The sequence below is a fragment of the Oncorhynchus clarkii genome, chromosome 5 (genome assembly GCF_045791955.1).
Source record: "Oncorhynchus clarkii lewisi isolate Uvic-CL-2024 chromosome 5, UVic_Ocla_1.0, whole genome shotgun sequence".
NCBI lineage: Eukaryota > Metazoa > Chordata > Actinopteri > Salmoniformes > Salmonidae > Oncorhynchus > Oncorhynchus clarkii.
Genome location: NC_092151.1, coordinates 76,422,315 through 76,433,001, shown reverse-complemented (window position 1 = coordinate 76,433,001; position 10,687 = coordinate 76,422,315). Strand labels below are relative to the sequence as shown.

General features: G+C 41.2%; 2 protein-coding genes across 3 annotated transcripts; both read right to left on the bottom strand.

Moving 5' to 3' along the window:
• Window positions 1–702: 702 nt before the first annotated feature.
• On the bottom strand, window positions 703–4,302 carry LOC139409396 (down-regulator of transcription 1). The gene is made up of 3 exons (XM_071154492.1): window positions 3,504–4,302; window positions 3,027–3,190; window positions 703–2,710 (listed from the first exon to the last, which is right to left on the bottom strand). The coding sequence occupies exons 1-3, from the start codon at window positions 3,721–3,723 to the stop codon at window positions 2,564–2,566; spliced, it is 531 nt and encodes a 176-aa protein (XP_071010593.1). The 5' UTR covers window positions 3,724–4,302; the 3' UTR covers window positions 703–2,563.
• Window positions 4,303–4,632: 330 nt separating this feature from the next.
• On the bottom strand, window positions 4,633–8,748 carry LOC139410226 (retinol dehydrogenase 8). 2 transcript variants are annotated; one of them, XM_071155697.1, is made up of 6 exons: window positions 8,446–8,748; window positions 8,001–8,162; window positions 7,183–7,362; window positions 6,113–6,206; window positions 5,488–5,671; window positions 4,633–5,173 (listed from the first exon to the last, which is right to left on the bottom strand). In XM_071155697.1, the coding sequence occupies exons 1-6, from the start codon at window positions 8,540–8,542 to the stop codon at window positions 4,934–4,936; spliced, it is 957 nt and encodes a 318-aa protein (XP_071011798.1). In that variant the 5' UTR covers window positions 8,543–8,748; the 3' UTR covers window positions 4,633–4,933. The 2 variants fall into 2 exon arrangements, with proteins under 2 accessions (XP_071011798.1, XP_071011799.1); XM_071155698.1 differs by having other exon boundaries at window positions 7,183–7,269.
• Between the last annotated feature and the right edge of the window lie 1,939 nt (window positions 8,749–10,687).

The window sequence follows — 10,687 nt, the reverse complement described above, 5'->3', positions numbered from 1 at the left end:
TGAGATCAAACATGCAACTATGTTTGCTCTGGCTTCTGTCGGATCGCGTGGCTGTACGGCCACTGCAGACATTGGATTGACCATGCAGAGCCTTTTAAAGTTCATATAAGGAAATCAGTCAAGTTACATAAATTCATTAGGCCCTAATCTATGGATTTAACATGACTGGGAATACAGACATGCATCTGTTAGTCACAGATAGCTTAAAAAAAACAGTAGGGGCATGGATCAGAAAAACCAGTCAGTTTCTGGTGCGACCATCATTTTGCCTCATGCAGCATGACACATATCCTTCGCATAGAGTTGAGCAGGCTGTTGATTGTGGCCTGAATGTTGCCGGACTCCTCTTCAATGGCTGTACGAAGTTGCTGGCTATTGGTGGAAACTGAAACATGCTGTCGTACACATCGATCCAGAGCATCCCAAACATGATCAATGGGTGACATGCCTGGTGGGTATGCAGGCCATGTCACTGTCGGTCATTGTAATGACTTTACATTAGTTGTCTTATTTAGAATAATTTACCATCAAAACATAATGGCATTTTATGACTTGTTGGTCCTAGTCAAATTAAAAACAAAAAAAAATGCAGCTTTTGTCCATTATGTATAAAACTGAGGCTAACATACACAGTACAAAAACACCTAAAAATGAGGAAAGAACTGTAAATAACTCCAGAAAACATGAGGAACAATAGGTCACTCACTATAAAAGATGTTAACTTTATTGCTTAAAGAATACAACTTTATAAAAGGCATGTGAAATGGGTAACACAATGAGAGGTTACCAATCTTTATAGAATTCACCACACACTCATAATGCAACTTTATCATACTGCACAACAGAAAAACAAATGTGCACCCCATTCCCGAAATAGTGCACTACTATTGACAAGAGCCAAAGTAGTGCAGCATAAAGATAATAGGGTACCATTTGGGATGCACAATATAAAAAGCCAAGAAGAAATCAAAGCATTTTTTCAAGGTGAAAGTTATCAGTAATTGAGAACAGTAACTTGAGTGCACACTGTACCCACGTCTCTTTATACTACACATGGAACATACACTGTAGGCTCATATACTTGGGTTGTTAAGCTCTCCTGTGGTTGTAACCCAAATTGCACCCTATTCCCTATGTAGTGCTCTACTTTTGACCAGGGTCAATTGTTTTCTTGTCAAAGGTATTGCACAATATAGGGAATAGGGTGCCATTTAGGACACAACCTATATCTTTGGTTATATGAGTCAGTCAAAAAAGATTCTGAAAGGAGTAGCTAAACAGTTAGCAATACTGTAGGTGAACATCCTAAAAAAAAGAATCAACCTACTTACACCATGTACAATGCCTTCAGAAAGTATTCAGACCCCTTGACTTTCACATTGTTACGTTACAGCTTTACTCTAAAATGTATTAAATAAAATGTTTTTCCTCAGCAACCTAAACACAATAACCCATAATTACAAAGCAAAAACAGGATTTGAGAAAATAAATAAACAGAAATACCTTATTTTCACAAGTATTCAGACCCTTTGCTATGAGACTCAATTGAGCTCAGGTGCAAAGTTTTTGCTTTGTCATTATGGGGCATTGTGTGTAGATTGATGGGGGAAAATTATTTAATCATTTTTAGAATAAGACTAATGTAAGAAAATGTGAAAAAAGTCAAGGGGTCTGAATAGTTTCCGAAGGCACTGTATGACTGAGCTAAAATAAAACAAAAAGCATTTGAATCCTATTTTACAAATCAAAACATATTCACAACCCTTCTAAGTGTTTCAGAAATGTGTTGGGTGTATCCCAAATTATTGATCAGAGCCAGTTTATGGGATGTGGTGCTATTGGGGACATATCCGTCATGTTAAACAAAGAGGGGGGTAAGGAACAAGTTCTGCAAAAATTATTTCCCAAAAAGGACATGCCAGTAGGAGGAATAAGCACCGCCCACCTTTGGTAAGACAAGTGAGGAGCTGTTCTCCTGCCCCCTCCCCCCTCCCAATACACCTTTTGCAGCATTTTCCATGCCACCTTGCATCCATTGATCTCTAACCTACAAATCACACAGAAAATGACAATTCCATGCCAGATGTAACATATGATTTGTAATTGGCAAAAAAGTTTTTAATTTAAGTAGAGGAAAGCTTAAATGTATATTTATCCAAATGGGTTTTCAGGTACTGCTGTCAAAAAAGAAAAATGTCTACCTAGTATGTGACAATAAAAACCTATATATAATAAAATTCCCCATATCTATGTACCTTGAAACTGTCCATAATGTGAACTCCTGATACTGGACTGGTGGGGTTATGTGCATTATGTCCGAACACAAGCTCAGATCACTGCCAATGAGAGTGTTCGGCGAGAGAAAGAGAGGGCTGCTTGCCGACACTGTCCAAAGACGAGGGATATGGCCTGGTTCGTATTCAGCAGGCACGAAACGGATGAAAACAGCCAGAAACAGGTGGCAGCCTACTATCTGTAGTTATCCAATAAGAAATTCTTGTTTTTACTATCTGTTCCAAATGTTTTGCATGTTGCAGCCCAGACCCAGGGATCATCTTCATAATCACATGTCATCCTCATCATCCTCATCCTGGGACGAGCCAGCCTGCTGTCCAGCGCTGGCAGATGCTGCAGCCAACTGGGCCTGCTGGGCAGCTTGCTGCATCTGGAGCCACTCCTGCTGGGCCAGCTCGGCCTGCTGCTGCCGTGCCTGGAACACAGTAAATACAGTCAGTCCACCAATAAATTAGACATGGTCAGAGATACAAACAGCAAAGCAGGGGAGCCACTCAACCTAGAATATCTACTAAATGTTACCAAAACAAATATACATTATTTGAGCCTTTGTCACACTGCAGAAATATCCGTTTGTGCACTGCAGTTATCCATTCCTGGTGAAGGTGATCTATAAAAGTGCAGAGATGTGGCAAGAAATAGTCTGAATCAAACAGGTTATCTGTCTTGATCCTTAACACACTCTTGTAACGATCAGTCTGGTTAACCAGGTTATGACTCTTGATCCTTACCTTAGCAAATAGTTCCTGCTGTTGTCTGAGGAGCTCTTCCTCTGGGATGCCCAGGTTTTCCAGGCGAGAGTTGGCCTTCCTCCTTTTAAGTGCTACTGTTTTACACTCCTGCAGGACATCCTTCACCTCTGTGATGTACGACGCAAAACCCAGGCTTTCAAGTGCTGTGGAGAAGAGGATATGGTAAGGGGAAAGGGGAAAAAAATATGGAAACAATGTTGGGGAAAAGGAAACAGACATGTATTCAACAGTCTCATCACTTGATTATTGTTGGAATTCCTAGTGCATAACTAGCTAACTTGGTTCCAGATTGATTTACTAAAGCTAACCTGGTTTACAGATAAGTGGCCAGGCAAGCACATACCTGCATTAACTAAAAAATACATGGCAGGCAGGAAGGGGGGAAACACCTATACATTACAAGTGAATATATTTTCAAACCTGTTGATACAGAATAAAAAATACAAAGATACTAACCATTAATTACATGTTCAGGTGATATGGTCTTCTTTTCAGACTTGTTACATATTTCATTCGCCTCTGATGAGATTAGATGTATGAACTCTGTGCAGCAGTTCACAACAAGCTCTCTTGCATCATTGGCAACCCGTACGTTGGGCAGAGTTTCCTTGATCATTTTGTTGATGGCTGCCCTGGGAATGGTGAGGTCGTCATCGTTTCCCGACGAAGAAGCCATCGTATTCCAGAGAACTAGTTTCTCAAGTTAATAAAAAACCTAACTGGGGGAAAGCTTGATTTGATGGTAGGCTTCCGCAGAGGGCTAACTAGCTAACGTTACGTGTTGAAAATGTCGTGGGCTAGACGCTAACGTTGGCTAGTTGGGTTTAAAAGTTAAAGCTATGCAAACTAGCTACACAAAAGCCTATTGACACAGCATATCCTAATGTTACTGTAGAGACGTGGAATGTAACGAATAGGTCTAAGTAAAACACGATGGTGAGGACAAGAGAAAATGAAAACCAGCTAGCGAGTTAGCAAGCTATGGTCCATCTATCGCAACGCGTTAGCCTAGCTAACATTAGCTAGTTTAGTTACCTGCAGCGGCTTTTGAGAACATGGCTAGCAAGCGTGTCGTTGGGATCATTTCGTAACGCAGTGTTGATCCCCAAAACACTATTTAAACCAAAATCCTATATACACTGGAACGAGAACTACGGTTCCTTTATCGGCCGAACGAAATACTTTAATTCATTTATTCTGTTAAATTCAGTTCACCGGCAGTTCGGCACTGAAATTTCTGCGGAAACGATCCACGCAAATAAAACCCCTTTCCGGTATATTATTTTTCTACGGTGCCCTGTGAAATCGACCAAATAAAAATGTCGCCACCTACTGTGTTGAAGGCACAATAATACCATAATAAAAATGTATAGCAGGCCTACATATGGTTATAATACTTAAGTGTGCAAGCTTATTTCCCCTTTCCCAATTGACCTTTACCATGTTTTTTTTTTAATCACATGTAACCCTATTCTTGTCTTGTGCTTGTTCAGGACAAACAAAAAGGTGATCTAATAATACATAGGTAGTGGTTAATATGGGATTATCCTTTAATACAATTGGGACTTTGAATGCAGTGTAATATTCTATAACCTGTGAATCATGGATTAGTGGCCCAATAGATAATATTGTTACATAATTGGATCTCCACACATCTTATCAGTGGTGATGGATCCTTTTATTGTAGGCCCTGTCAATACAAAAGTCCATTGAGATTCCCCAGTGAAACATTTTGCCCAAATTGAAAGGTAACTACTCCATCAACTTTTGAATCCGTACATTTTCAACACCAACACTCAGAAGATAAAACCTTGGAATTGTATGTTGGTTTATGATTTATAATAAAAAAAGTGAATTAATTAGAAAATTGCCTTTTGGGACACATCCTAAGAATTGCTCTTGTCCTTATCTATAGCAAAGCTCTTGCGGGTCCTCCAGCGTAGCAGCTTGAGGAAGTTGAGGCTGGCATTGAAGACCTTGTCGTGCTCAAACACCATCTTGTAGAAGGTGTCGATGGGAAGGTCTCCGTTTGGATCAGCATACTTCAGGGTGGTCATGGGGGTGTACAATGTGTTGGTCTGGTGCCGGAATGGAGGGTTGTCCATGGTGATGATCTTGTGTGTGTGCTAAGGGAGGAAGACACGGAGAAGGAAGGGCCATTGAAAATGAGATGAAGAATTCAGAATAACCTGAAATAAATACAAAATAACTTTCCAGAACATGGTTTTCTGGAGATGCACTGTTGAGGGCCCTTGGACAAGTCAAGTGAGTCAAGCTAGGGAGAGACATTTAAGCACAGAAATTTAAACACATGCACCAAACAAACTAACCCTGTGATTTAGAATTAGACTTTACTTAGTCTCTAAGTATAATACTTTATAAGATGTTATATGTATAAGCCTTTATAATGTGTCAATTTGAGCCCAATAGGCTAATGTACCTCTGCTATGTCCTCAGGTGTCTGTCCAAGGCTTTCATAGATCTGCTTGAAGTTCTTCATATAGATGTTGGTAAACATATCTGCTGTCACTTTGTCAGCTTTGGAGAGGTCTGTCTTCATGCCCTCTTCATAGACCTTATGCTCAAACTCCGTCACCACAGGACCTGGCTCAATCAAACTTATACTGCCACAGCAATGGCAGCAACACACACACACACACGCACACATACACACACAATTACTACTTCAAATGAATGTTCAGTTAGCCTACAGGTGTTGGTGACATGGATGAGTGGGCTACAGGTGTTGGTGACATGGACAAGTGGGCTACAGGTGTTGGTGACATGGACGAGTGGGCTACAGGTGTTGGTTAGCATGCATTATTTCCCCCTGAGGGGAAGGCAGCTCCACGATGCATCCTCTCACTCCCTTCTCTAATCTCTGCCCCCTGATAATTTAACTCTCACAAACAGAGCAGTGTGAATGTACCCTCCACACACACCAGATGCAGTATGTGGAAGGGAAGCTCTGGTCCAAGGCGTTAGTTATTGCCAATGCTGAGCATTCCTTAGCAAACCACACTAACGCCCTGGACCAGAACTAGTGGTACGGTAGGACTACTTACTTCAGATTAAACCTCAAGGCTTGGACGGCCATGCTTTCACAGAAACCCTCCACAGCAAACTTGGATGCTGCGTAGACATCGTTGAATAATATACCTGTGAAAAAGGAGAATGCCACCAAATAATTTATACAGACCGGATGTGTCAATTGTAAAATGTAAATTTATGAAGTTCAGATCGTGATGGAGTCTTTCCATTTCTAAGCCTAGTTTTCTTCAACGGTTAATATTGAACCAGTAGCAGTGTGGGAATTATGGGGGCCGGGGGGGCTCTGCCCCCCAAATGAGACATGAGCTCCCCTAAATGCAACAAAAGTTGCAAACAGTGCTGGGGATCTCTTTGAACTATTCTCCTATGTGTTTAAAATGCAATTTTGTACTGATACAGTGGTAAATATTAAAATAAAAGCGCATTCGAAATTAAACGAACAACCTGTCATGGTTTAATCCAGTGACAGCTGGTTCAGGTTATTTCAATCGTATTAATCTATTTTCTCTGGCTGTCTTCCTCTCTATACCCTAGCAAATTTGCAACATTGTATCGACTGGATTCAGCCTGCTAGCAAAATGGCAACATTGTTTTTAACTGGGACTTCGCAGTTTCCCGTGTCGATGAGCTCGGGACAGACATGGCTGTATTTACGTCCATATTTCAGCCCTTTTTCAGGTGTTCTGACTTTTCTTTTCACAAATTTTTTAAATTTGTCACGTCAATTAATGCAGGCTACAAGAGTTTAGATCTACTGACAATCTCTGAATGTCATTGCACGTTTTGGTGTTTTTTAACAGATGTTTCTTTCCATTAATCCAATGGCTGTTGCACTGTTTGGAAGCTGGAATTTATTTTGGAGTGGACCAATGTGCACTTTTTAAAGTGATTTGACAATCAGATGAAAACATCATGCCTGGTTGTGTTCATACCACATTACATCTGGTAATGCATGTTTACCTTTAAAATACACGTCTGTGCCATTAGGCACATACAAATGTGTAGCCTACTCACAAATACACTTGCTAGTCTGTAAGAAAACCTCATGAAAAGCAATTGTGTGAAAAGAAGCAACATCTCTTACCCTGTATGCCCATGACACTGCTGATCACAACAATATGGCCACTCTTCCTCTTCTTCATGTCTGGTAGGATCTCTTTGAGGAGTCTCACTAGACCAAAGAAGTTGGTATCCATGACAGCCTTCATCTCCTCTATAGACTGACACTCGATGGGGCCTACCAGACCCATCCCAGCATTGCTGACTGAGAGGGGAAAATATAGGTTTATTCAGTTATGTGAAAACGTTCTGATTGTTGCGTTTGCATAATCTCCACCCGGCACAGCCAGAAGAGGACTGGCCACCCCACATAGCCTGGTTCCTCTCTAGGTTTCTTCCTAGGTTTTGGCCTTTCTAGGGAGTTTTTCCTAGCCACCGTGCTTCTACACCTGCATTGCTTGCTGTTTGGGGTTTTAGGCTGTGTTTCTGTACAGCACTTTGAGATATCAGCTGATGTACGAAGGGCTATATAAATACATTTGATTTGATTTTTGATTTGATTTGTTTGCAAATACAAATAGAATCAGCAGAGCTGAAACAATGCCCTATTCTACATGACAGACAATTATATCTGTTTTCTATGATACATTTCTGCCTGAATGTTCTGTAACGTTACATCCTACTGAACCGGCCACTGGAATTGGGATGTGTGGGATAAGTCAGTGCAGGCCATTTTAATTTGACTGTACAACCAACTAGCCTTACAAAAAAATTACAGTCAAATGCTTTACTGGGTTTGTAATGCAAACGCGATCAGGGAAGACAGTGTCCATACATATAAATGTGAGGCCATTAGCCTACATGTAATACCAGATAAGGGTGTAGGCATGCATCCGTACTTACTGAGTATGTCTAGCTTGCCATCCGGTAGGCTGGCCACACAGGCCTTGATGGAGTCTTCATTGCACACATCCAGTTGTTTAATCACCAGGGTCCTGCCCAGAGTCCTGCCTGCCGCCTCCATGAGTGCCTCTGCCTTACCCAGGTTCCTCATTGTGGCATACACTGGAGAACACAACACAGGTGTATCTTAGTCTCTTGGAAGCAGACAAGTTTGTCTATGAATATTGTGTAGCTGTATAGTCTGGGGATTAGGAGTTTCTGACCATACTTTTGGGGATTCTGAAGGTAAAGGAACCATCCTCACAATTTCACTGCTTTCCATAATAATTTTAACAGATAGCTGAGATTTCATCCATTGACAGAGATGGAATAAACATCACATTTTGGTTACCATAACATGAAATATCCAAATTCTGTTCAACCCAAAGTGTACCCATTAACTTACCAATGAACCTCTTCTTTTCATCCTTGGCTATGCGTACAGCCAGGGCCAGGCCGATGCCTGAGGAGCAACCTGTGATGAGGACAATCTTCTGGTTCATCGCTGCTGTTAGTCTCACAGAAACTCCTTTATCTTTAAGAACCTAAATTGAGAAAAATTCCTGGATAAGGCTAATAAAGTGATTTGAACGGTACAAAAATAAATTGGTCTCACAACTCCAGTATCAGGTAATGAGGGACAGCAAGAGGGAATGAAAGCAATGGGGGAGCGAAAGTGAGGGAAGATTGAAAGAGAGGGGGGAATGAGAGAGAAGGACAGAATAAGAGTGAGCATGAGGAGATGAAAGAGAGGGAGTAAAGGTGATTTGCTTTCGGCTCAGTAATCCACTGTAGTCAGACTCAGCAGAAACAGCCTTATACAGGAGCATGATTAGCATCCATTAGCATGCCACACACATAGCCTACAATCAATATATATTGTATAAAGCCCTTTTTACATCAGCATTTGTCACAAGAAACCCAGCCTAAAACCCCAAACAGCAAGCAATGCAGATGTAAAAGCATGGGGGCTAGCAAAAAAACACCCTAGAAATGCAGAAACCTAGAGGGGAACCAGGCTCTGAGAGGTGGCCAGGTATCTTCTGGCTGTGCCAGGTGGGGATTATAAGACTGCATGGACATTAAGGCCAGATCTTTCTTCAAGGTGTTCAAACATTCATAGATGACCAGCAGGGTCAAATAATAATCACAGTGGTTATAGAGGGTGCAACAGGTCAGCACCTCAGGAGTAAATCTCAGTTGGCTTTTCATAACCCAGAATTCAGAGGTTGAGACAGCAGGTGCGGTAGAGATAGACAGAGAGAGAGAAATGATTCCAAAACAAATCAAATTTTGGTCAACTCAATTATCTATTGGGTGAACATATGTTTCCCATGCCAAGAAAGCCCTTTGAATGTAATTGAATTGAAATAGAGAGAGAGAGAGAGAGAGAGAGAGAGAGAGAGAGAGAGAGAGAGAGAGAGAGAGAGAGAGAGACAGAAAACCAGTGACTCAGCCCTTTTAATAAGGTCAGAGGCAGATAATCCCGGTGGAGAGAGGGGAGCTGGCCACGCAGAGACAGCAAGTGTGGTTCGCCACTCTTGTCGTTCACCACTGATGCAGACCTTTGGAAAAACAACATTTTAAAAAGTCTAATAAGTCCATGTGATATAGCTATACATCACAATAAATCCGTTATATATTTTAGACAGGTCCAAAGAAACATGATATGAAGAAACTGTAGTCTATTTCAGAAGAAGAGAATAGCATACTCTGAGTTGTCCTTATGCCATATGGCTGTGGGCTACACTAGTTCATTTAGCAGACAAGATTTGCTTAGAATTCTATGGCATTATTTTACAACTTTAGTTGTGATACAAACACTGGGTTACACGTTTTAATGTTTAATACATTCTAAGGCTGCATGATGAGACTCTAATGATGATTTGAAAAACGCTTCATGAAAGGCATGGGCTCTGCTTTGTTTTTTGCTCAGGTTGCACACACTTCATCAGTCTCTCATTCACAATTTGACAAGCACTTGATAATTCCTCGAATTTCACAGCTGCATTCCCTTTGTGTGGACGTCACGGCCCCTAAAATGTTTTATGTCTTTTGTGTCTAGTGGCCGTTGTGCCCTTGGGCTGAAATAGTCATTATAATATATTTTTCCCGACTGCCTGCTCCAAAGTACTTCTTACTCACATGGCTCTCTCAGATAGCTCAATTCTCATTGTCCAATGCCAGTCACATGATCAAGTCTTTCTCACAGGCTACAAGTGAAGGCAGACACATCCTGGACGCAACTGCACGCGTCCGAGGTGCATATTGAAGATATTGGAAGAACTGCCAACTTCTACTTTTTGTCAGACAACAAGATGAGTAGTCCAAAGGTAAAAACAGCAAAAGCACTAGACTATGTAAATCTACTATCCCCCCATAGTACAAAAGTTGACCTATTCTATTGTGTGTGAGAAATAAATATTCCTAACATAGTCTGAGACATTTGTGGGTTGCGATAGCACACACACACACACACACACACACACACACACACACACACACACACACACACACACACACACACACACACACACACACACACACACACACACACACACACACACACACACACACACAAAGAGAAGTACGCCTGGCCCCGTCTGAGGGCTTAACTAATGTTATAAGACTTTTATACGAGATTGATT

What these genes read in the sequence shown, in the direction of transcription:
- LOC139409396 (XM_071154492.1), bottom strand. Translation starts at nt 3,723, where the DNA reads ATGGCTTCTTCGTCGGGAAACGATGACGACCTCACCATTCCCAGGGCA. An exon ending in ACCTGAACATGTAATTAATG is followed by an intron (nt 3,191 to 3,503) that starts GTTAGTATCTTT and finishes TCTTCTCCACAG; the next exon opens with CACTTGAAAGCCTGGGTTTT. An exon ending in AGCAGGAACTATTTGCTAAG is followed by an intron (nt 2,711 to 3,026) that starts GTAAGGATCAAG and finishes ACTGTGTTCCAG; the next exon opens with GCACGGCAGCAGCAGGCCGA.
- LOC139410226 (XM_071155697.1), bottom strand. Translation starts at nt 8,542, where the DNA reads ATGAACCAGAAGATTGTCCTCATCACAGGTTGCTCCTCAGGCATCGGC. An exon ending in CAGTGTCATGGGCATACAGG is followed by an intron (nt 6,207 to 7,182) that starts GTAAGAGATGTT and finishes CCTTTTTCACAG; the next exon opens with GTATATTATTCAACGATGTC. An exon ending in CACCTGAGGACATAGCAGAG is followed by an intron (nt 5,174 to 5,487) that starts GTACATTAGCCT and finishes TTCCTCCCTTAG; the next exon opens with CACACACACAAGATCATCAC.